This window comes from Spermophilus citellus, assembly GCF_964194105.1.
Source record: "Spermophilus citellus genome assembly, chromosome: 4".
Taxonomy (NCBI): domain Eukaryota; kingdom Metazoa; phylum Chordata; class Mammalia; order Rodentia; family Sciuridae; genus Spermophilus; species Spermophilus citellus.
In genome coordinates this window covers 110,563,317-110,589,977 of record NC_138185.1, presented here as the reverse complement: position 1 = coordinate 110,589,977, position 26,661 = coordinate 110,563,317, and the positions used below count along the sequence as shown (strand labels likewise).

The following is a 26,661-nucleotide window of genomic DNA, read 5'->3' as shown; positions in this document are numbered from 1 at the left end:
CATACAGGATGAAAAAGGCAATATCACAACAGACACTTCAGAAATACAGAAGATAATCAGAAATTATTTTGAATCCTTATACTCCAATAAAATAGAAGATAGTGAAGGCATCGATAAATTTCTTAAGTCATATGATCTGCCCAGATTGAGACAGGAGGATATAGACAACCTAAACAGACCAATATCAATTGAGGAAATAGAAGAAACCATCAAAAGATTACCAACTAAGAAAAGCCCAGGACCAAATGGGTATACAGCAGAGTTTTACAAAACCTTTAAAGAGGAACTAATACCAATACTTTTCAAGCTATTTCAGGAAATAGAAAAAGAGGGAGAACTTCCAAATTCATTCTACGAGGCCAATATCACACTGATTCCAAAACCAGACAAAGATACTTCAAAGAAAGAAAACTACAGACCTATATCTCTAATGAACCTAGACACAAAAATCCTCAATAAAATTCTGGCGAATTGGATACAAAATCATATCAAAAAAATTGTACACCATGATCAAGTAGGATTCATCCCTGGGATGCAAGGCTGGTTCAATATACAGAAATCAATAAATGTTATCCACCACATCAATAGACTTAAAAATAAGAACCATATGATCATCTCGATAGATGCAGAAAAAGCATTCGACAAAGTACAGCATCCCTTTTTGTTCAAAACTCTCGAAAAAATAGGGATAACAGGAACATACCTCAACATTGTAAAAGCAATCTACGCTAAGCCCCAGGCTAGCATCATTCTGAATGGAGAAAAGTTGAAGGCATTCCCTCTAAAATCTGGAACAAGACAGGGATGCCCTGTCTCACCACTTCTGTTCAACATAGTTCTCGAAACACTGGCCAGAGCAATTAGACAGACAAAAGAAATTAAAGGCATAAAAATAGGAAAAGAAGAACTTAAATTATCACTATTTGCAGATGACATGATTCTATACCTAGCAGACCCAAAAGGGTCTACAAAGAAACTATTAGAGCTAATAAATGAATTCCGCAAAGTGGCAGGATATAAAATCAACACACACAAATCAAAGGCATTCCTGTATATCAGCAACAAACCCTCTGAAATGGAAATGAGGACAACCACTCCATTCACAATATCCTCAAAAACAATAAAATACTTGGGAATCAACCTAACAAAAGAGGTGAAAGACTTATACAATGAAAACTACAGAACCCTAAAGAGAGAAATAGAAGAAGATCTTAGAATATGGAAAAATATACCCTGTTCATGGATAGGCAGAACTAACATCATCAAAATGGCGATATTACCAAAAGTTCTCTATAGGTTTAATGCAATGCCAATCAAAATCCCAAATGGCATTTCTTGTAGAAATAGAGAAAGCAATCATGAAATTCATATGGAAAAATAAAAGACCCAGAATAGCAAAAACAATGCTAAGCAGGAAGTGTGAATCAGGTGGTATAGCGATACCAGACTTCAAACTATACTATAGAGCAATAGTAACAAAAACAGCATGGTATTGGTACCAAAACAGGCGGGTGGACCAATGGTACAGAATAGAGGATACAGAAACCAACCCACAAAACTACAACTTTCTTATATTTGATAAAGGGGCTAAAAGCATGCAATGGAGGAAGGACAGCATCTTCAACAAATGGTGCTGGGAAAACTGGAAATCCATATGCAACAAAATGAAACTGAATCCCTTTCTCTCGCCATGCACAAAAGTTAACTCAAAATGGATCAAGGAGCTTGATATCAAACCAGAGACAAGGCATCTGATAGAAGAAAAAGTTGGCTACGACCTACGCACTGTGGGGTCGGGCTCCAAATTCCTCAATAAGACACCCATAGCACAAGAATTAATATCTAGAATCAACAAATGGGACTTGCTCAAACTAAAAAGTTTTTTCTCAGCAAAAGAAACAATAAGAGAGGTAAATAGGGAGCCTACATCATGGGAACAAATCTTTACTCCTCACACTTCAGATAGAGCCCTAATATCCAGAGTATATAAAGAACTCAAAAAATTAGACAATAAGATAACAAATAACCCAATCAACAAATGGGCCAAGGACCTAAACAGACACTTCTCAGAGGAGGACATACAATCAATCAACAAGTACATGAAAAAATGCTCACCATCGCTAGCAGTCAGAGAAATGCTAATCAAAACCACCCTAAGATATCATCTCACTCCAGTAAGATTGGCAGCCATTATGAAGTCAAACAACAAGTGCTGGCGAGGATGTGGGGAAAAGGGTACACTTGTACATTGTTGGTGGGACTGCAAATTGGTGCAACCAATTTGGAAAGCAGTATGGAGATTTCTTGGAAAGCTGGGAATGGAACCACCATTTGATCCAGCTATTCCCCTTCTGCGTCTATTCCCTAAAGACCTAAAAACAGCATGCTACAGGGACACTGCTACATCGATGTTCATAGCAGTACAATTCACAATAGCAAGACTGTGGAAGCAACCTAGATGCCCTTCAATAGACGAATGGATAAAAAAATGTGGCATTTATACACAATGGAGTATTACTCTGCATTAAGAAATGACAAAATTATATAATTTGGAGGGAAATGGATGGCATTAGAGCAGATTATGCTAAGTGAAGCTAGCCAATCCCTAAAAAACAAATGCCAAATGTCTTCTTTGATATAAGGAGAGTAACTAAGAACAGAGTAGGGAAGAAGAGCATGAGAAGATGAATAACATTAAACAGGGATGAGAGGTGGGAGGGACAGGGAGAGAGAAGGGAAATTGCTTGGAAATGGAAGGAGACCCTTAGGGTTATACAAAATTACATACAAGAGGAAGTGAGGGGAAAGGGAAAAATAATACAAGGGGGAGAAATGAATTACAGTAGAGGGGGTAGAGAGAGAAAAGGGGAGGGGAGGGGAGGGGAGGGGGGATAGTAGAGGATAGGAAAGGCAGCTGAATACAACAGACATGAGTATGTCAACATGTAAATCAATGTAAGTGTAACTGATGTGACTCTGCAATCTGTATACGGGGTAAAAATGGGAGTTCATAACCCACTTGAATCAAAGTGTGAAATATGATATATCAAGAAATATGTAATGTTTTGAACAACCAATAAAAAAAAGAAACTGCAACTCACTGGAAAAAAAAACAAATGCAAAAGCTGGAACTTGAGAGATGAAAATAAATATAATAGAATTTGTAGTATTTGTTTTTATATCAGTGCTTTACCTTGTGTATCCATCCCATGGCATGTGCAATTCACCTTGAATGGCACTGTAATAGACTGTCATCTTCACTGATAAATGTTACTGATACACACACACACACACACACACACATTTATTTATTTATTTTATTTTTTAGTAATTGGGACTTAATCCAGATGCACTTTACCACTGAGACACATCCTAGCCCTTTTTATTTTTTGAGACAGGGTCTCTCTAAGTTGCTTGGGACCTCACTAAGTTGCTGAGGCTGGCCTTGAACTTGCAATCTTCCTGCCTCAGCTTCCTGAGTCTCTGAGATTACAGCCATGTACTGCCATGACTGGCTTATTGTATATATATATATTTTTTTTCTTTAATAAGTTGTACTCCATGTATGTATACCTTTATTTTGTTTGTTTATTTTTATATGGTGCTGAAGATTGAACCCAGTGCCTAATGAGTTTTGGTACATGTTTCTGCCTTTTTACTGATTCAGCCAATGAAACTTATTCTTTCATATATTGGCATATTCCCAAAAGTTTGCCCCAAATACCCTAGTTTATAGGAAATAAGCCATAGACAGTATTTTTAAAAATCTATAAGAGCGAGATTTCTCATTGCCATGTTCATTTAGAAAAAGTAGTGTTCCCTGTCATGCAATTGCTTCTGCCAGATACATAAGTGAAAAAGTACATAGATGAATTAATGAAGAAAACACATGCATACATAAAATACAGAACACTCTTGTATGAGCTCTAGAGTATGGAAAGGAAGAATGAACAAAGAAATTCTATTGATTATTTAACTATAAGGCTTCCAGTTTTAGTAGAGCTTCCAGTTTCAGAAATCATACTTGACTTCACCTTTCAACTGAAAAAAAAATTTTGTTATGTACCCAATTCAGCTGCATCTTACCACCAGCATGTGGGAAAATGTGCCATTAAATTTTTAGCAAACATTTAAAAGAATATTTGGAAGGTTTTAATGAAAACTTTGGAAAATAGCTGATGTTTCTCTTAAAAGTCACTAAGTACAACTCTTTAATTATGAAGATTAATTAGCTCTTTTAATAATAGGAGAAGCAAGAGGAATCAGTAGACCTGGGTTCTAGCCCTCATTCAGAATTGGAGTCATGATAAAACAGATATTTAGCCTTTTCTAAGGATTATTTTCATGTAATACTATATATTGATCATTAAGAAAATGGGATGGGTTGAATAGGAAAAGATTATATAGACCTACATCTTCTGCCTTGTTTCTTTTCTTTCTATTATTATATCCTTGGAAATGAAGATAAATGGTATTTATGGCATATACCAGTGTGGTCTTACCTGGACTGTAAATAGACTCAGATGGAAGAAGTTGAATTTGGCACCTTCTAAAATATTTATCACTTTAACATAGACTTAGCAATTGATAACAATCTAGCAATTACCAAAATCTAGCAATTACAAACATAATTATAGCTAATATGCCAAATGCTTCAGTGATCTTTGAAAATAAACTATGCATTGGTTGCCACCTTTGCCTCGGAGAATCTATAGCATTATCTAGCTTTTTTTTTTTTTTTCTTGCTCCATATATATCTAGAGCCCTCTTGTGGCCTCCTGGCCAGACAGTGAACCCTGCCTGACCTCAGGATATACTCCTGTCCTACATTCCTTTTTCCTGGCCCCAATAAAATTATCCATTCTCTTAGTCTACCTGGTATTGATTTGATTTTAATAGCCCAAGTAAAGGAAGCTTAACTTTTATGGGTATAAGAAAATGTTTGCATTTTCAGAGACTATCTTGTTACAAATTTGTTAACATATCCAATAGTGTAAAGTTATTTCAGTGCCTTTTTTCTAAGCTCTGTTATCTAAACCTCAGTAAGTATATTATTCTCTGCCAACCCCCTGTCATAGAGAAAGCCAAATGCATGGGTCCAGTGACCTTGGTACTGAGTAAAAATAACAGCATTGCTTAGATTAAGAATTGAGTTGGCACAGTCATCAGTAAATAACTAAAATAGTATTCCTTTAGGTAAAATGCCTTTTTATTACAGATTAGGAAGATATTGTTTTTCCAGTAGAATAGCAGAATCCTACTTGCTTTACATAAGGAGGACATTTAAAAAATATCAAGATATTTCAAAGTTGTATACATAATAAGTGTTATCCATTAACTATACAAATTTGAAATATCAAATAATAGAAAAAAGAACCCATGCCTAAAACATTTTTAAATAGAGAAACAGAAATTTTAAATGTTTAATTAATTGTAAAGATTAGTTAGCTCTTTTAATAGTAGGAGAAGCATGAGGAATCAGTAGACCTAGTAGGTTCTAGCCCTCAATTTTTAATTTTTAATTAAGCCAGCCACATCACTTTTCATTCCTACAAAATGACACACACACACACACACACACACACACACGCTAGAATCTTAAAGAAATATAAAGAGGCACAACTAAAAATAATTACTCTGTATGTATATAGGCATTGAGGAAATGGGCAGAGATTCTTTCTAACAGGTGAAGAAGAACAATCGGTATCACATTCAGCTGACTTTTCATTGGACGGTTATATTCTTAGGAAAGAGGAAAGAGAAAATATCTATTTTTGGCATTCTGATCTAATTGATAAACCATTTTAAAATGATAACATTTGGTAGTAAAAAAATAACTAGAATAAGAATTCTTTGTTCCAGTTAATACAGACAACATAAATAGAATTAAAACATTATAATCTATCATAATTTCCTTCAGTAACTTAGAACTGCTTTTCTCAACAGGGTTTCTGTGAGAAAATTGATCTCTAATGTCTCAAGGCAGTAGTTCTCAAAATGGGGTCTGTGAACTAGAAACTTAGCATGAAGTGGAAGCATGTTAGACACACAGACTCATAGGTCCTAGTCCAGAGACACTAAATCAGAATGGGGTGAGATTCAGCAATCTGATTGTAAAGCCCTTTAGGTGATTTGAGGCACTCTAAAGTTTAAGAACCACTACTGTAAAACATCCATTGCTTATAATGAATTAATTTCTTTCCTTGTCTTCTAGAATGGTACTAGATGTCTAGAAGAATTTCAGCCTAGCAAATTTCTTTTTCATTTTCAGACACAACAGTTTATACTGTGAAACTTGGAACACTGATCAACCCCCTCCCCCCACACACACAAAGATTATTCCACCATATTTGTCCTAATTATTGGGTAGGAAAACTTTAATGCTTATTAGTCTTTCTTGCTATGTTTAAAGACAGAGGCATATACATTTTTGTCAAATCAAAATTTCAGATATTAAATTTTCACTGTCCAGTGGTTATATGTTTATTTTTAATAAAATTCAGTTCCTACATACTAATTATATTTTGTATGTAATTTTTTCTTGAGGATGATAGCCTATTATTAATATATTTGAATATATAAGATAAATATAGGTGTCTTGAACTTTGTTTTAGAATGTGTATTGGGTAACTATGTTTAAGGAATAATTTGATTTCAAAAGTGTTGTAAGAAGGTGCAACAATATGCTCCTTGGATTCTCTTTTTAAAAATTTATATTATTTAATTCTTGTCACAATTACCTTTTTTTAATAGGAGAAGAAAAGGTTAACAATTAACAACGTAGCTCGAAAGTGGGACTTGCAACAACGAGTGGCCAATACCGCTACAAACCCAGATAGAAAAGATTCTGACTCTCCTCCTCAGGACCCTTGTCAAAGTGATGGAAGCACCATTTCTGCGTTTCCAGAAGAAACAGGGTATGAAATTGTATCTCTCAAGATACTAGTGTCGTTAGAGAATTGAATTTGGAGTGGAGATGGGGAAACTTTTCATGTGTAATTATTTTGAAAGAGTAGTTTTCATAAGAAAACTTACTGAAAGGGGACGTTTAAATATGTACAATGGAAAAGTTAAAAATATAAATCTGACTCTAACATTTTCCTGATTTACCAGAATAAATAACTAAATAAATAAAATAAAAACCCTTTGGTTGTTTCCCATAGGAAAAATTTCTAGATTATTTAGGACATCCTATAAGGCACTCTGCCCACCTCACCTGTGTCATCCCTCACCATTAGCCACCTTCTGGGGCTGCAGCTTTGCTGACTTTCTCTTGGTCCATTTACTTCCTACCTCAGAACCTCTCTTATAGGAACAGTACTACTTCCAGATACTACTTCCTTGCCCCATTTCACTGATCCTGCCCTGACTCCAACAGAGATCTTGTTTGATCCTTATATTCTCCAAATACCTTCTCTAACTTTAGAGACTAGATCAGTTATTTCTTCCTTAGTACTTACTATAGCCACAATTAAATAACTAGTTGGTAATTAGTTAGTTCATATCAGTGATGTCAATACAAACTTCATAAAAAAAGGAAATCTTGATTTTCTTGTTGTATCCCTAGCAGAAAGCACAAAATCTTACTCCTTAACAAGTATTAGTAAGCAAATCAGCACAAAATCTGAGTATTTACTCCAGCTGTGGCCTGTGTGTTCTGTTTCTTCTAGTGGCTCCACACCTCTTTCTTGTATCATAGAATGAGCAGTTCTAACTACATTGTCTGGACTCTACATATTTAATTTACTCTCAAGAAAGCATATTAGAATCAAGTAAATGAGGGGGACATAAAGTGTGTGTGTGTGGGGGGGGGCGCTCGCATATCTTTATGGTGTATATATAACGTAAATATATATACATAATTTAACAGTAAAACTAAAAATAAAAGATAGAATACATTTAAGTTTTAATTTAGTGAAGTACATTTGTTTCATTACCTTAACCAAATGTTGAAACATATTTCCAACTAAATATAGTATGGCTTTCATTTCAGAGTTTTAGTGAGACTTCTTAACGCCATTCACATACAAAGAATGTACCAAAGGAAATAATTTTGGAGGCATTAAAATAATGTTTTTCAAATTTTCTGGAGTGAGAGTCTACCATATTTTTAGACAAAATTTCTAAATTTTAATTATAGGATTATCATATTAATCAATGTATTTCCTCCAGCTCAGTAGGGAAACCACACGTAAGAGCTGTGTCAGCTAAAAAAATAAGGCTGAAATTAAAAAAGAAATTTTGATTGATGATTTATGTAATATACCATTCTAAATAGCCCTGGAGCTATTTTTAACACCGTTTAAATATCAAAATATAATTTTACTGAATTAGAACTGTAACATTTTATAATGTTAAATGTTGTAGCATCAGATTTTAGATTTATAAAATAATACACATCAGTACTATTTCTGATTTTTTAAATGTTTTTTCTACTTAAGGTTTTCCAATTCTGCATTTATTCAAGTAATATTGCCATGTGTTATCCTAAAATTTTAATAAGATTTTTGAAAGTTCTTTAATACACTGAATTTATTTTTATAGTATTGGTAGTTAGATGGGGGTCTAATCTGATGTATTTTAATTAGCTAGTCAATTTTCTAGTAGTCTTTCTTAATTTAATGTTTTTAATGACAATACCGTCTTTATGTTAAATACATATATGAATATATTTGTGTACTGCCTATTTCATTCTACTAATGTACTTATCTGTTTTGATGCCAATATCAGATTCTTTTTATAGTAGTTTTGCAGTAAATTTTAATAACTAATAGGGGAAGTTCTTTTTAATTTTCAATTCTCACACACCTGCTCTTCCATATAAACTTTAACAATCATTTAATCTAAATATAAATGTTGAGAATCTTATTTTAAATATATTGATTTATTAATTTCGGAATAATTAACCTTGTTACAATGATAGCATACTTTAAGAAATATGGAATGTCTCTCCATTTTTTCATGGTCTAGTTGATATTCAGAGGGAGCTAAGTGACAAAACATTGAAATGTTAAAGGAAAATTCTGAAGAACTAAATCAGGTTAGAGATGCTGAAATCATAGCAACTACAGTCTGAATTGTTGAGTGAGTTTGATCTGGAAGCACATAGTAACCTGGGATAACAGTAGAGAAGACAATGTCTGATAAAGAGCAAGGAGGTAAGGGACTGAGGACGAGAAATAAAAAGCCTCAGTGGGGATGACAAAAGGATAAAAATGATGGGTCTGGGGCCACAAGAAGGCAGACTAGAAGAAAGCTGTATTTATTATTGCTCCATGACCCGGGATTCAAGCAGCAGGAATACTGCTTCTCTGCCAGGTGGGTGAAAAAAGGGATTTCACTAAAACTCAATATTGAGCAGCCTGAGTGCCTTAGAGACTTAGAAATTTGGGGTACATTAAACCAAGAAGAAAGACAAAATTGAAGCCAATCTACTAGCAGTAGCAGTAGCATTAGCACAGAAGGAGGGAAAGTGCTGAGAAATACAAAGGATAGACTTACAACAAAGGACATTATGAGCCCAGAGGCAAATTAGTAGCTTAAAATATTCTAATTTCCTACCTAAGGAAAATAGGAGTGAACTTTGCTTTAGCTCTGAAGTGAACATACCTGGCAAGGGAGTATCGAGGGTGAATGCCAATGAATCACCTATTTTAGGTGGAAAATGATAGTTTATTGTAATTACACAGCAAATAGTGTTTAGATATTAACATAAAAACTATACATATCCTGTTAAATTCTGAGAGCTACATATATGTTTATTTGTAGGGAGCAAATAATGGATGAACCTGAGTAAATATGTTCATTAAAAGAATGTCTCATTTTTCTATTATTTACACAAGAATAGTTGTTTCCCCTAGTAAATAAAGTAATGGTTATGTATTGCAAAAAAAAAAAAAAAAAAAAAAAAAAAAAACAAAGGATAGACTTAGTGTGGAAAATCCTGAGATCTGAGGGGCAGTCTGCCCTAGGCTGATCCAGAGACTATACTGCACATTATACTGGTACATGAAAGATGCCTCATTGTTGAGATGGGCAAAAGGTGCGACTTATGCAGTCGAGGGGGAGAAACAAAGAATGTCCACGCACTTCAGTCCTAGTCAATGCTTTATTCACTCAAATCACCAAATGCAATTTCACTCCATAGATTCTTAATCAAGAAAATGACAATTCTTAATGCTAGGCACTGAAATAGACAATTCACAGCAAACAATTCTAGATTAATTCTAAGCACTGCAAACACACTTAATCATGACAGACTAATGACAGATGTTCCCTTTGCAAGTTCAAGTATCAGATCAAAAGTCTCAAGCCTTAGGCTTTAAGTCCAGCAGATGCACGCTCACTCAGACCGAGGTGATCCGGTCAGGAACCAAGACTGGCTTCTCCTGGGGTGGAGCTTATGGCAGTTGAGGAGAGGGTAGTAGGGGGAAATTGCGGCTCTCACCAGGGTCAAGGTGTGGCTGTAGGAAAATGCAGAGGATTAGCAAACACTGATAAATGTTGAGATGTCAGTCCAGGTCCTCATCAGGCTCTCAGTCTGAGGGCATCATTGTTAGCTAAATGTCTGTTCATTTGCTCCATTATTTATACTAAATTTTGGGGCTTTTGATCCCTCTTTCAGTCCTTATCAGCTGCCACTGGGTCTCTCCAATGTTTCGTCATTTACCTTGGGGTTAAAACATCTGGTCTGGTGGTCCCCACCCTGATCTTTTCACCTTTCCCTCTTATCCGGCAAGGACACCCTGCCAGAGACTTAACTGTGAGTTTATCAGGGTGGGGGGAAGTGACTTGTTTGTGCCTGAGGGCCATACTGGAGGGCTCCGTTAAGTGTGCCTGGTTAGACTACAGGTTTCAAACTGGAGTTTTTAAAATGAAGTTGCTTAGGCTCAGGCCTAAGGCCATCTTCACATTCATGTTTCCCAATTGTCCCCTGAGAGCCAGGAGCCATATTGAGGTGACCTCACCAAGGCTTTGGGAACTGGGAGATCTGAACTGTTTCCTTTACATGGTCCTGCTGGGCACCTGCCACATGACCTAGGCTATACCTAAGAAAATGAGAGTTAAACAGGCTTGGAGAGTATTTTACTCAGGGTAACACAAGTCAGAGAGGCCAAGGGGAGCCCGACTCTGTACCCACTTTGAGTCTGGCAGCTTGCAGAACCAGTTGAAACAGGTCGGAAATTTGGATGGGAGCCTAGACTACACTCAGGGATTAAGCCCGGGAAGCCTGGAAAGGCAGTATCTGTGGGCAACAGAAGCCATAAAGGATTGGCTCCCCTGCTCCACAAGTGAAACCCAGAGAGTCTCCTAGGATACAGCTCGCAGTGGAGACTGGCAACTGCCAGGCCCTAGAGGTATGTTGATTTAATATCTCTGGATCAGTCACCACCCAACAAAGCATCTGGGGACTGACTAGACCTAAGCCCCATCTTCTTAAGGAGCTCCACCTATGGGATTCCTCTCACAGAACTCTGTAGCAGCCCCACCCTGGGACTGCATCCATCAGGTTGTTGCAGACCAAACCCAGCTGAAAGTACTTCCCATCCCACCCTGCCTCATGCGACTAACCAGGGAAGCTGAGAACTTTTCAACTCCACCTGGAAACTTAATGAGCAACATGAAAAAAACCACAGCCCCTGCTCTCGTGTTCAGTACCTATCTCAAGAAGAAACAGAAAGAAAGATAGTTGGGCAGACAGTGAACATATCTTTTCATTGACTATTTTGACAACCTCAATGGAAATGATTCCTTAATTTTTCATCAAGGATGTCTTTCTCTCCCTCTCTCCCCACTTTTCTCCTGTGTGTATGTGTGCCTGTGCACTCTCTCTCAGTGGTTCATGAACATTTATAATATACCTATTTGTTTCTTTTTTCTCATTTGTAGCATTTTTGGAAGGTAGTCATTTTTCTTTGTCTTTGAGGGTTAGTGGTTTTGATTAGTATTTTTGTCTATTTCCCTTGTTTCTTATCTTTTACTAACAGTCAAATTCTATTGTTCACTCTTTCATTAATTTTTTACTTCTATTTTCTCTCCTCCTCCCTCATGACCATAACATCCTACATCACTTCTGCATACTCCCTGTTAATCTTTTGAAATTGCAAACTCTTTTCTACCCACCTTTCTGTTATTCTTCCCTCTTCATTAACTCTGTTATTAACATCTTTAAGCAATAACTAGCTTACATAATGCCTGCTAATGCTGTAGGAACTATTAATGCTATAGAAGTCATAGATGACACAGGTTGTTTGAGTTTATGCCAGACATAATACATGATAACTTTCTGTTTTTACTGATGGGAATTGCTGACCATATCATTTGTTTATTGTGACATTGTAGATGTCATAGTAGGAACTACATATTTAGTTTAATGCTATATATTCTTTGCATTGTTTGTTATTGTTTGTCTTCCCCTAATCTGTGAGGTACTGGAAACCTACAGGGATACTATAAGTTCATAGAGTAGAAACTCTACTGCTTCAGATTTGTACTGATAAATGGGTAGACACACAAACAACACGAAAAAGCAAGGAGAACCATCACAATGCAAATATCCTCAGTAACAGACTCCATTGACACCACAATGGAGAAAATGTCAGAGAAGGAATTTAGAACAGTTCATAATTAAACTGTTATATGAAGTAAAAGATGATGTAAAGAATGAAATCAGGGAGAAAATAGAAAAAATGAAAGATCATTTCAATAAGGAGATAGAGATTCTGAAAAGAACCAAGAAGTACTCAAAATGAGAGTCAAAAAACAAATGAAAGAGGTTGGGGTTGTGGCTCAGTGGTAGAGCACTCACCTCGAATGTGAGAGATCCTGGGTTCCATCCTCAGCAACATATAAAAATAAATAAACAAAACAAAGATATTGTGTCCATGTATAACTAAAAAAAAAATATTTAAAAAAAAATACAAAAATTCAGTGGAACGCATTGCCAGTAGAATAGACCACTCAGAAGGGAGTTTGGGGCAATGGAAACAAAGTATATGATCTTGAAAATAAAGTTGATCATGGAGAAAGATATTAAGAGACAATGAACAGAATTTTCAAGAAATATGAGACAATATGAAGGTGATTTTAAGAGGAAAATTCATAGCATTGAACTCATACAGTAAGGAATATAAAGATACCAAATAAAAATCTAACATTATATCACAAGACCCTAGAAAAAGAAGAACAAATCAACACCAAAATCAATAGAAGACAGGAAATAATTAAAATCAGAGATGAAATCATAGAAATTGAAATTAAAGAAATAATACAAAAGATGCAATGCAAAAAGTTAGTTTTTTGAAAGCATAAACAAAATTAATATACCTTTAGCCAAACTAACCAAGAGAAAGAGGGAGAAACTCACATTATTAAATATTACCACAGACACTACTAAAATGGAAGCTAACCTGCAATAATGGGGTTTGAAGGAAGAATAGAAGTTCAGTGGATTAGACAAAAGGGAATAAAGGGAAAGGAGGGATATAGGAAAAAGAAAGACAGTGGAATGAATCTAATGTAATTTTCCTAAGTACATATATCATTATGGCACAGTGACTCCCACCATCATGTACATCCACAAAAAATTAATTTTGAAAAAAATTAAAAAAATAATTATGGGTAAATGGCAGAGAGATCATTAGAGGGAAGGGAACAGGGGGTAGTGAAAGAGAAGGGGAAGGAGAGGTATTGGGTTCTAATTAGAATTCGATATATTCCCTGCTTGTATAATTGTATCAAAATGGATTCTACTGTCATGAATAGCTAAAAATAACCAATAAAATAAAATATAAAAATATGATGGTCATGTTTTCTAGGCTAGATTTAAGGAATTGAAGTGTGGGTTTGTCAACAGATTGAGAGAAAATTTTATATTCCTATAACTGAAAAATCTAAATGACGTTGAACATGAAAATATGAAATGAGAGGATTTATAATGAATGGGAATAGTGGAAATTTATGGTCAGAGTGAGTTGGTTTTTTTGGTTTTTTTGTTTTGTTTTTTTCAATTCTGGGGATTGAATTTAGGGGGCATTGAGCTACAATCCCAAACCCCTTTTTTATTTTTCATTTTGAGACAGGGTCTAAGGATGACCTCAAACTTGGGATCCTCCTTCCTTAGCCCCTTGAGTTTCCTAGGGGGGAGATATATATATATATATATATATATATATATATATATATATATATATATATAATTTTTTTTTGACTTGGAGAGCGATGGTTATTGGAGATTGAGGGATTGAACTCGGGGGCACTCAACTGCTGAGCCACATCCCCAGCCCTGTTTTAGAGATAGGGTCTCACTGAGTTACTTAGCTCCTCGCCTTGCTCAGACTGGCTTTGAACTCATGATCCTCCTGTCTCAACCTCTGAGCTCCTGGGATTACAGACGTGTACCACTGCACCCAGCCTGGGTTTTTGACGTTGAAAATTTTAAAGGTAGAATATATCTAAACAATAACATTAAGAACAACATGGTGGGGGCTGGGAATGTGATGTGACTCAAGAGGTAGCGCGCTCGCCTGGCATGCGTGCAGCCCAGGTTCAATCCTCAGCACCACATACAAACAAAGATGTTGTGTGCGCCGAAAACTAAAAAATTCTCTCTCTCTCTCTCTCTCTCTCTCTCTCTCTCTCTCTCTCTCTCTCTCTCTTTTAAAAAAAAAGAACAACATGGTGGCCTTGGAAGTAGGTTATTGGAACAGTAAAAGTAAAGATCACTATAGGAGAGATCAACTGAAACACCCTTTATTGTAGACTGAAGTTAGTGATGGTATAACTGGGTGTAGAAACAGGACCCCAAATATTTAACAAATAATCATCTCCATCTCCTGTTGTCTACCATGTATCCTTTCCTCTTGTTCAGGGATGTTCACTATTCAGGTTTTACCAGTGTTGATAGCTACAGTAAGTGCAGAAGTGTCTTTTTTATTAAATGGCTCTTCTATCTGGAAAAACTATCTCTGATAGGTGGATTTCAGACTACTAATGTTTCTTTCTTGACATTTGAACTTTTAGCTTTTGGCCAAAACTTATGTGACTCTCTAAAATGACTTAAAATTACAAAGCGTTCATTTTTATGGTCTCAAAAATAAGCAATCAAGAGAAAGATGAAATATCTATTAGTGAAAATCCTTGTGCCTTTTAGTTATTGCCAAATTTTTCAGAATTTTTATTGGGAATTCCACAAAGTCAGAGGCTTTTACTCAAGAAGCATAGAGGAAGAATTTGAGAAAGTTTGAAAAAGTGATAAATAGGTTCAGTAGAAAGGAAGTAAGAAAGTATAGGGGAACTCAAGCTTGGAAGGGCATCTGATTGGTACCTTCTTGACCAGAGGCACAGAGAAGAAGAGATATCTCCCTGGCAAAAAAAAAAAGAAAAAAGAAAAACCACCAATGTCATCATATTCTTCACCTTCTTCCAAGCCCAAACTTTGTCTTTTCCCTCTCCCTTAGAAGAAGAAATAGAAAGCTCACATAGAATATTTGAACAAGAATGACAAAGGGAGGAAAAGAAATGAACTTATCTTTATTATTTAAGTAGCAAAGAATCTTTAGGAAAGGGATCTACAATTTCTGGCAAAAGATTTATTTCAATAAATATAAATTCAAAGTGCCATGGCAACACTATTACACACTCTTGGTCTGACCCCTTTTTAATGACCTAAGAACTAGTAATTCAAGACATTTATACATGAAGGTGGAAAAATAAAACTTTAGGGATAGATACTAAATAATTGATACAGACTTTAATGCAAGATCAGTTATTTATAACTTGTGGTAGTTGTAGACTTTTCTTCAGTTTAATTGTGGTTATCTGAGTCCTATAAAATCTCTTACATATAAAAGTTTGGAGCTTGAATTTATTTCAGCCAGGGACTTTTAACCAAAATATCTATGTTGGTTTTTAAATATTAAGTCATTTTACTTGACCGCCCAATAGCATTTAACATAGGTGACTGTTCATTGTTGACACTCTTTTCTTCATCTTTCTTGATACCATATTCAACTGATTTTCCTTTTATCTTTGTGGCTACTCATTTTTAAATTTTTTTTTAGTTGTTGATGGACCTTTATTTAATTAATTTACTTATTTATATGTGGTGCTGAGAATCGAACCCAGTACCTCACACATGCTCAGCAAGTGCTCTACCACTGAGCTACCACCCCACCCCGGCTACTCGTTTTTTAAAGGTTTATTTTACTGACTCCTTTTCTATCAAGTCTTTAAATTTATTTGATGCTATTTTTTTAATTTATGAGACTTTTGCTATAATAGATGAAGATTCAGCTCAGCTCTTTTTCCTCCCCAAACTATATATCTATAGTTCATTTACTTGTAACTTTCATAATATATAATTAAATCTCTATTTTTTGTTCCCTATAAGTCCACTACTCTTCTTTTACTTCTCCTCTCTCTTTGTACATTACAACTTCTATTGCTATTATTTTTCTAATTTCACTCGTGCTTTCCTCTTTAACCTGTTGTCTTTTTAACAGTATGGAGTTTAATTTTCAAATATTTCTGCTATTTGTGAATGTTCCATATTTCTGCAATTACTGTTTTCTAGTTTTATTCCATTGTGGTCAGAGAAGATATTTTTATTAGTTTAATCCTTTTAAAATTTACTTAGACTTATTTTGTGGCTTGACACATGATCTGTCCTGGAGAAAATTTCATGTACTAAGAAGATTGTACATTCTCTTGTTGGATAGAGTGTTAATGTATGTCTGTTAGATTTACTTAGTTCCTGGTGTTCTTCAAGTCCTCTTTTTATGTTGATCTTCTGTCCGTTATTGAAAGTAGGGTAGTAAAGTCTTTAACTTTTGTTATAGAAATATTTCTCCCTTCATTTCTCTCTGGTTTTGTTTCCTATAATTTAAGGATCAGGTATGTATGTTTGTAGTTGCTATACCTTCCTTATGGATTGACCCTTTTTTCAATATAAAATTGGTTTTTAGAAAAATTTTTATATATAATCTATTTTGTATGATGTCAGTGGCCACCACAGCTCTCTTAGCTGCTATTTGCATGAAATATTTACTTCCAACCTTTCAATTTTAACATATTTATTTATTTAATCTTGTAGACAACTTATATTTAGATCTTTTTAAAACCTGTACTCTGCTAATCTCTGATTTTTAATTAGAAAATTTAATCTTATCAAGTCTTAATAGTCAAGGACTTATTTATACCATTTTCCTATTTGTTCTCTGTTGTTTTTTGGTCTGTTCTTCAATTCCTGTATAACTTTCTTCATTTATATTTAATTTTTTATGTACTCTTTTTATTCCCTTCTCATTTGTCTTATTGTATTTTTGTAAATTTTTTTCTTACTTGTTACCAAGGAGATTACAGTTAGCCTCTTAATGTGTAACAATCTAATTTCAATTAATACTAATTTAGTTGAAGTTGTATATAAAAACTTTGCTTCTGGATATATCCTCCTCTTTATGTTGTCATCTTTATAATTACATCTTTAAGTGTATGTATATTGACATGCATTTAAAATTTTTATATGCATTTGCCTTTTAAATCATAAAGAAAAAAGAGGAATTATCAACCAAAGATACAGTAATACTGGCCTTAATATTTATATAAATAATTATATTTCCTGATTTTTAAAAAATTTCTTCATATGACTTTCATTTACTATCAAGTGTCCTTTAAATTTAGCCTGAAGGACTCCTTTAACATTTCTTATAGAACAGGTCTCCAGGTATGAACTTGCTCAGCTTTTGTTTATCAGAAAGTATCTTTCTTTCTTTCTTATTTTCAAAGTTCAGTTTTGTCAGATATAAAACTCTAGGTTAACTTTTTTTTCATTCAGCACTTTAAATATATCTTCCTACTGCCTATAGCCTTCATGATCTCTAATGAGAAATCATTTAATACTTATTGAGGATCCCTTGGGTATAATAAGTCACCTCTCTCACTGCTTCAAGATTTTCTCTTCATCTTATATTTCAACAGTTTTATTATAGTGTGTCTTGGTGTGGATCTCTTTGAGTTTTTCCTAGTTGGGACTCATTGAGCCTCTTGAATGTGTTGGTATATGTCTTTCACCAAATTTGGGAAGTTTTCTAGCCAGTATTTCTTCTTCAAATATTCTTTCTGCCCTTTTCTTTCACTTCTGACCTTCCTGAACTTCCCTTATGTTTGTGTTGGTTATCCCACAGTTGTTTAGATTTCTGTTTACTTATAGTTGTTCTTTTGTCCTCCCAGCTTCTCAATTTCAATTGTTCTACCTTTAAGTTCACTGATTCTTTTCTTTTTCTTTTTTACCTGCTCAAATCTGCTGTTGAATCTCTCTAGAAAGCTTTTTATTTCAATAAGCACCTACAAGTCTGTAGCCTTCTGCAGGGCCAGGGTCTTCTCGGGTCTTTTCTGGGCATGTGTCCAGCACTAGTCATGCAAGTTGCCTTCTAGATACCCTGAGATACTTAGGGGCAAAACCCTAATCCTCCCCAATATCTCCTTTCAGCCTGCCTATTGCTTGCTCCAACTTTTATCCCTTGCTCCATGTGGCAGCGGCTAATTCATTTTTACCTTTAAACGCTTCTGAAAAAATGCTACCCAGAAGCCACCTCAACCCTAAGGAAGCCTCAATGCAAGTAAAAAAAGGCAAGCCCTTCAGCTATCCTTCAGGGAACCACCAGAAATGTGAAAACATTCTGTATTGCTTCCTCTGTTAACCATATGCCTGCATCAGGAATGTAGGATGTCATCCTTCATGGACACCACCAAGCAGGAAAGGCAATATGGTAGCAAGGTATGTTAAAATGCCCCAGAACTGTCTTATTGAAATTGAGCAGGGTTTTTTTTCTTCATTAAGTATTGCCCCTGGTTATTGTAATTTCTGTACTTCAGAATTCTGAAAAAAAAAAAAAAAACAAAGTTGATTTGGAAATTTTTGCTAGGATATTTGGTGTTATTGTGGAGGGATGGAGTTTGGAGTTCCCTACTATACTATATCTGCACCCTTTTTAGGATTCTAATATTTTTATATTCCATGAGCTATACTTTTACATTTCAAGATTAATTTCACTTATATCTATCCTATAATCATAACATTTTGTCAATTGGTAGCATTTAAAAAATGAAAAGTCATTAATAGAATTTAAGTTTCTGTGTTGTATCTATTTTTTACTGCAGAGTTAAGCAGTATACTATGATTATATCTTTTCTTTTCTACTTCCTAAATCATTTAGGGAAAAAAGTGTAAAGTTCAAATGACTTCTATATTACACTTCAAAAGTTGCCCCAACACTTGTCCTTTTTTAGTTTGCTTTATATTTGAGCTGTGGCTTTCTTACAAAGATTGCTTTATTCTGGAGTTTCTGATTATCTTTTTTCAAAAAAATGAAAAATAAATTTACTACCTGTAATCTCCTAGTTTATTTTTTATTTGTTCTTTTTAAATATACATGTACTTTGACATATTATACATACATGTACAAATATACATATGATTTATTCTAATTAGGTTCCCATTCTTGCCGTTGTATATGATGTGGAATTTTACCAGTCATGTAGTCATATATGAACATAGAAAAGTTATGTCTGATTCATTTTTCTGTCTTTCCTATTCCCATCCCCCCTCCCTTTCCTTCATTCCCCTTCATCCAATCCAATGAACTTCTTTCTCCAAGCACCTTATTGTGTTTTAGCATCCACATATCAGAAAGAACATTCAGCTTTGGGTTTTCTTATTTGGCTGTTGAATAGAATCTACTCTTCTTGAAGTCTGTTGTTTCCTTTTGGATCATTCTTTATAGTTTATTATTTTATAACATATTATTAGAAACTGTTGACATTTTTTCTGGTATTATTTCTTTTTCTCATGTTCTCAAGTACCTCTGTTCTTTCGTAGAACAGAAATGGCAGAGTTCCTCAGATTTTGGGCCCTTCCTGGGCTTTCTTATTATTCTCTGATTTTCCCCAAAGTTATATACTTCTTTGACTTTAAATAACGTCTATATGCTGAAAATACCATAACATATATTTTTTTCCTTTATATTTTACCTTTAGATTATGTACATACAAAAAGTTCTTGACAAATTAATGTTCTAAAAATGTTCTCTCGTTTTGTCTTCCTAAAGATTTAAAATTTGGCCTTTCCAAAGTCTTTATTACACCTGGAATTTATTTTTATTTTTGAGATTAAGGTCTGATTCCCTACCACCACCACCATGGGAATAGCCAGTTACCCTAATGGCATTTATCAAGTATTCTTCTCTTTTTCCACTGCTCTGTAATGCCACTCTGAGTGTTTTCTTGTCAGTGAGAGAGGTAGTTGGGAGTGGTCTTTTACAGATCTTCAATTAATGCCCCTGTGCCTCCCATCCTCTATCATACTTACTCTTCTTCCTTTTCCACAGTTCATTCAAGCAGTTTGACTACTGTCTTTGTTCTTATCTCCATTGCATATTCAAGGCCATCAGTTTTTCCCCCTCTTCATCATTTACTAGTCTTTGTGTTCCAGTTCTCATAAATTTGCTGAAATCTCCTGCTACCTCCCCTGATGTGCTTCTTGTGAGTTTATATCTTTTCAATTACTTCCCCATCCTTTAATAGGTTTTTAAACACATTTGTTGTGTCAATCTGCTCTTTTATATAGAAGTACAAAGTAAAGAGTTTTAAATGTTAGAAGTTATACATTTTCTGTAAGTCTTTAAAAATTTAATTAAAATTTATCTTTTGAAGATGATGCGAACCTTATTCTTTTTGAGGGTGGAAGACTACTCTAGAGAGCCATGAAGTCTCTTCCTTAGTGTTTCAATTTGTTTTTTAATACTGCATGAAATTTTCCATTTTAAGTAATCATTTGTAGTCTTTAGTGTTTTGTAATGCCAAAGAAGTGGCTAATTCTTGTGTTACAGTGTCTGTGACCTTTGGCTTATGGGTGTGTAACTAAATGCCTGGCAACAAATGTCCATGAAAACATTATAGACACATTAAGGGAAGAAATTCTTTAAAACTTTGCTATATCCCATTAATGATTTCACTGTTCACTATACTTTGGACAGCTCTACAGTGAAATGACAGATGGCAGGTTTCTTTTGCCTGGCAGAAATTGGAAAATACTGGTGTAATGTTTTCTTTGCTTACATTGGATGTGTGCAGTGAAACTGGTTTATTTTTGGTCATTTCCTGTCTATGAACACTGGTATTTTAGCCAACACTACTATAATAAAATATAATGCATAAAATGAATTTCCACACCTATGAATGTTGTAATAGAAATTCATAAAATAAGTTATTATAGGAATCAGCACCACTTATTCACTAGGAAAAGAATCTTCCGAAAGATTTTAAGTATTTCTTTTCTAGCCTGTTATAAAAAGCCTAAAGGTTAAAAAAAATACTAAACCTCTGAAATGCTGTCTTTTTTTCCATCTAGACATTTAGTAGTATGTTTTACATTTAGTCTGCCTTTCGGAAACTCATTACTTTATTGCTTTAAGTTAAGCATCCTGTCTTTTCTTAGGGTCATCCACTAATTGAGAAGAAATACAGTATTTTTCTTCATTCTTATATAAAGATCAAGTCAAATAGATGAACATTTGGACTTGAAATTAACCACTAAAAATCTTGAAGATTATTCCTATTTGATGTCTCACTGTCCGCTATATTTTACATATGAAGAAACTGAAACTCAATGAAATTGAAAAGCCTAACCCTCAAATCATCTAAAATTTGAATGAAGGCCTGATTTTCTTGCCAGTGCCATTTCTACTAACTGTATCATTTTTTTTTCTGTTATACTCTTATAAGGACTAGTTGACACTATTGCACTTGTATTCTTACAGTGCAGTAGTGTCAACTAGCTTCTCTCTGCTCTATCAGCCACACAGTTGATCAACTTATCTATCTGAGGTGGATCCTTGAAGGTCCATTTCATCTTATTTCCTTTGTCTTTGTATTCCCAGCACCAGTACTTAGATCCATGCATGGTGCTTTGAAGTTGCTTAAAAACATGCATTGAAAGGTCTTATTACATTTTTATTTTAAAACATTTTCTGTTCCTAAATCCTACAAGATAAAATCAGACTTTCCAGCTACTACTCACCTGTATATTTCAGCATTCTAGTCCCGTGTTTCAGTGTTCTAGCCATACTTAAATTGTGCTTACATGAATATGTTACATATAATCAGACTTCTGTCTTTCTTCATTATGCCCCTCTCCTCCTACTTCTGATGAAATTCTACTATTCATCACTCAAGAATCAGTTTAAATGCTACTTCCTTTTGAAACCTGATTTCTCCCCTCTAGAAGAATTAGTCGTTTCTTACTGTATTTCTATAGCATATGGTTTAAATATTCATTATATGACAATAAGCACATTATATTACACATAATATATATATTTCTCTTCCTTTACATCCCCCATCCAGAATGGGAGCTCCTTGAGAGCAAATATATCTTGATTTATTTTTAAATCTCCAAGGCTTATCACAATATCTGACACATAATAAGCTCTCCACAAAAACCTATTGATTTAATGAAATGTTGAGGTCATTTCAATTGAGAAATTATGTCTCCTGTGCTTATTGGGTTGATTGCAGGGTGGGATTAGGGAATTTATATTTCTGGAACCACAGCCCAATAAAAGTGAGCAGTAAGTTTAATATATCCAAAAATTTGCACATGATCTCTATACTGATTGCCCTTATCAATAGACATAATTTAGTGGCCTATGCCAGAATTCTTAGCACAATGTCTTGTATATAGTGAACATCTTCAGATGTTCAATAAATTAATGAGTGAATGAATTAATATATATATATATATATGTATATATCTATATATATATATATATATATATATGACTAAAAAGATATCTACTGTACATACAAGGAAAACTGGATGGACAATCTCCAACATAAAAACATTGTTTAAAAACTTACTAAGTTTTATTTGTTTGTTTGGTTTTGTTTCTATGCTGAGGATTGAACCCAGCATGTTAGACATCTTGTATGATAGACACACAGTGTGCTCTACTTCTGAGCTATATCCCCAACCATCTAAGTCTTCTAGGGAAATCAGGACATATCTCCCAAGAGGAGCAAATTTATTAATATTGGTCAGGGTTTGAGGCTAAAGTCAAAGACGTAACACAGAAAATAACTGAAATGGGTTAACAGATGCTACATGTCCTATTGAAAAGGATGAGTTAGTCTGTAGCCCAGCAAATTTATATTTGTTTTTGCCAAATATCCATGTGAGATCTATATAAGTTGGAGAAAACTTTCTTCTGCTTTTATTACCATATTACTGTTTTGATGATTGTAGACAATTTTTATTTCACTTCTTTCTCAGCAGTTTCTTTGGTCATTGTTTACACAAAATAACTAATCCCTTTCTAATGATAAACTTTTTATTTTGGAGTCTCTTTTTAAAAAATTTTACTCACACAAACAAAGAAAATAAAGACATTTTCAAATATATAAGACATCACTTCCCAAAGGACTTATTCATATTTTTTATATAACTATAGTGACCCATCATTTTCCCATTAAAACTAAACTTCTTTTGCTGGTTAAGCTTCTTTTGCTGTGGTCATAAGGCATCCCTATGCCAATTAGTTTTTTCTCCCCTTCACCTTCTTTCTTCATTATATGTATTTGCCAAACCTGAGACAACCTTCTTGCTAATGTTACTCTTTTTCTGGGCCTATATCACTGATTTTACCCCATTTGTGAAACCATAGCTATGGTAGGAACATCCTTCTTAAAATTCAATAGATTCTTATGAAGTTTTTCTCACTTTATTAATTCATTATAGAAATATGAGAGAGAAGATGGGAGGGGAGGAGAGGGAGGATAGTAGAGAATAGGAAAGGTAGCAGAATACAACAGTTACTATTATGGCATTATGTAAAAATGTGGATGTGTAACCAATGTGATTCTGCAATCTTTGTAATGTTTTGAATAACCAATAAAAAAAAAATAAATATGTATCAAGAAAGTATGTGCTAGGAACTGTGGTTGGCTCTACCATAGCAAATGTGGCAAAATTCAAGCCTTCAAGTATCACAATGTTTAGTAAGAGAAATAGACAACAGATAATTGCAATGCAGTGCAGTAAGTGCTACAGTAAGAGTATGCACTCTTCATCAAGTCTTCTTTATTTTAGTGGCAGTGAAATGCTCAAACTGCCATCCTTTGTCCTATTCCAGTAATGCTTATATGCTCTACCTAGCTCCATGTATTACCCAAAGTACAATAAATGGAACTTATCCTTATCTTATTTTTGTGCTATCAGCCTTTACCTTTCTAAGACTATCATCTGAGACTGTTCATATACTACTGCTCATTGAATGTTTGGATATTATCTCTCTTCAGCCTTAAGTCTGATAGAAATTAAGCCTTTTCATATTTTCTTGGTTGCATATTCACTTAGAATATACTGGCATTACTACTTTGGTTGTTACTGAATAAACAAACATGTAAAAGGTTAAGTAGTACAGTCAAAATAAGTAATAATGATTTGTCAGTCTTATTTCCCAACATGAGCATTATAAAAATGTTGATGATCTTTAATAATACATTAATATACTATAAATTATGTAAAGCCCATTACTAAGCTTCAGAGTCACCAAAGTTAAAAATATTTATATATGGTCTTTAGCTTCAATGAATTCATTCTGTAAGAAGAGGCAAAATTGTAAACATATATACAATGTGAGAATTGACATATTGGAAGAGTGTGCAGCACAAAGGAAAACAACACACAGGCTAGTAAATAGTGCCTGAAAGCAAAAATGACAGACAGAATGAAAACACATACAACAAAAGCCAAGCAGTAAGCTGGGTGCAGTGGCACATGCATGTAATCCCAGTGGCTGGGGAGGCTGAGGCAGGAGGATTGAGAGTTCAAAGCCAGCCTTAGCAAAAGCGAGTTGCTAAACAACTCAGTGACACCCTGTCTTTAAATAAAATACAAAATAGGGCTGGGGATGTGGCTCAGTGGTTGAGTGCCCCTGAGTTCAATCCCTGGTATCTACCACCCCATAAAAAAAGCCAAGCAGTGTTTAAATTTTGAGGTTGAGTAAATACTTACATCTCTTTTTTTAAATTGCTTTTATTTTTTAAATACATGACAGCAGAATGCATCACAATTCTTATTACACATATAGGACAGAGTTTTTCATATCTCTGTATATAAAGTATGTTCACACCAATTCATGTCTTCATACATGTACTTTGGATAATGATATCCATCACATTCCATCATCGTTTACATCTCTATTCACAAAATTTTGAGTTGGATCAAGGTATTTTACTTATTCCTTAGCTATTATCATTTAGGTAGCCTTTTATAGATAATGTAGCTTCTAATTTGGAAATACTAACAATTACCATGTTCAGTAAAGTATATGAAGAGATTTTGTGAATATATAATATTAATAATGGATTGCTTTCATTATTTTTTTATTTCAAACTGGGGAGGAAATCTTCAAAAACTTTAACAATTATATTTTGTATACACTTATGGAATTTCAAAACACATGAGGAATTCAAAAATACAAAGTCAAAGATACTACTTAATCTAGCATATAAGAAGTAAACTAATAGCTATTATGTTTTCCAACATGTTTATGTATTATGTAATTTTTACTATAAAAATATTATTTTGTAAAAGACATTTTTTCTACCCTGATAGTTTCATAGATTAGACAAACCTGTTTCTATTGACATGAAAAAAAGATTCATGACATATTAAAGATATATTAAATGCACCTTGTGTGGTGGTACAGGCCTGTAATCCCAGCTGTGCAGGAGGCTGAGGCAGGAGAATCATCAAGTTCAAGGCCAACCTGGGCAATTTAGTAAGGTCTTTTCTCAAAATTAAAAAAAAAAATCTGGTGATATAGCTGATTGGTAGAGTACTCTGAGTTCAATCCTCACAATCACATGTATACATACACAAAAATATAATAAATGATTCTTTCATTAATATAACTAATTTGGGTTTGTTCATAATATTTCTATTTTAATTAAAGTATATGATTAGAATAATATAAATCTTCCACATAGTCTATTGAAAATTAATTACAGAATTGAAAAAAATGAATATAATATCAAAGGAGCTTTTCCAATGTGGCTTTGTATTCTTTTATTTGGTTTGCACGATAAAACTTTCACTTAAAATTATGCTTTGGTTTTTCCAGGTCTCTAGACTCAGGACTCAACAATGCTTTATTAGGTTTATCTGTCACAGACACATACCTTGTTGAAGTGGATGGGGATACACTTTCCCTGTATGGTTCAGGAGCACTAGAATCTCTGGATCGAAATTGGAGTGTCCAAACAGCAGGAATGGTCACGACAGTCTCCTTCACATTCATAGAGTTTGACGAAATTGTCCAAGTGCTCCCCAAATTAAAGATGAAGTTTCCTAATTCTCTGGTAAACATTTCCCTTTGGTAATATCTTTGAATTATTCTTAATCATGACTTGTATGTTCAAGCCGAAGGTCTGTTTTAACTTTTATTTATGCAGGAAGGGAGACTAAGCTTTTGTGTTGATTTTCTGGTGCTGGGATTTAAATTAGTAGTCATAAATGATCTTGTATTAGAGATTTCATCTCTGAAAATGAGCCTTTATGTAGTATGAAAGACCAACAATTTTATTCAAATTATATTTCTATTT

The 26,661-nt window shown here is 34.2% G+C and overlaps 1 protein-coding gene across 4 annotated transcripts in view; it reads left to right on the top strand.

The window, feature by feature from the left end:
* LRRC49 (leucine rich repeat containing 49) overlaps nucleotides 1–26,661 on the top strand; it is a 191,728-nt gene that overhangs the window by 141,066 nt on the left and 24,001 nt on the right. For all 4 annotated transcript variants that reach the window (XM_081292760.1, XM_081292759.1, XM_081292762.1 and 1 more), the window contains 2 exons: nucleotides 6,754–6,917; nucleotides 26,181–26,418. In XM_081292760.1, coding sequence (XP_081148886.1) covers nucleotides 6,754–6,917; nucleotides 26,181–26,418 — 402 coding nt within the window. The remainder of the gene's footprint in view (nucleotides 1–6,753; nucleotides 6,918–26,180; nucleotides 26,419–26,661) is intronic.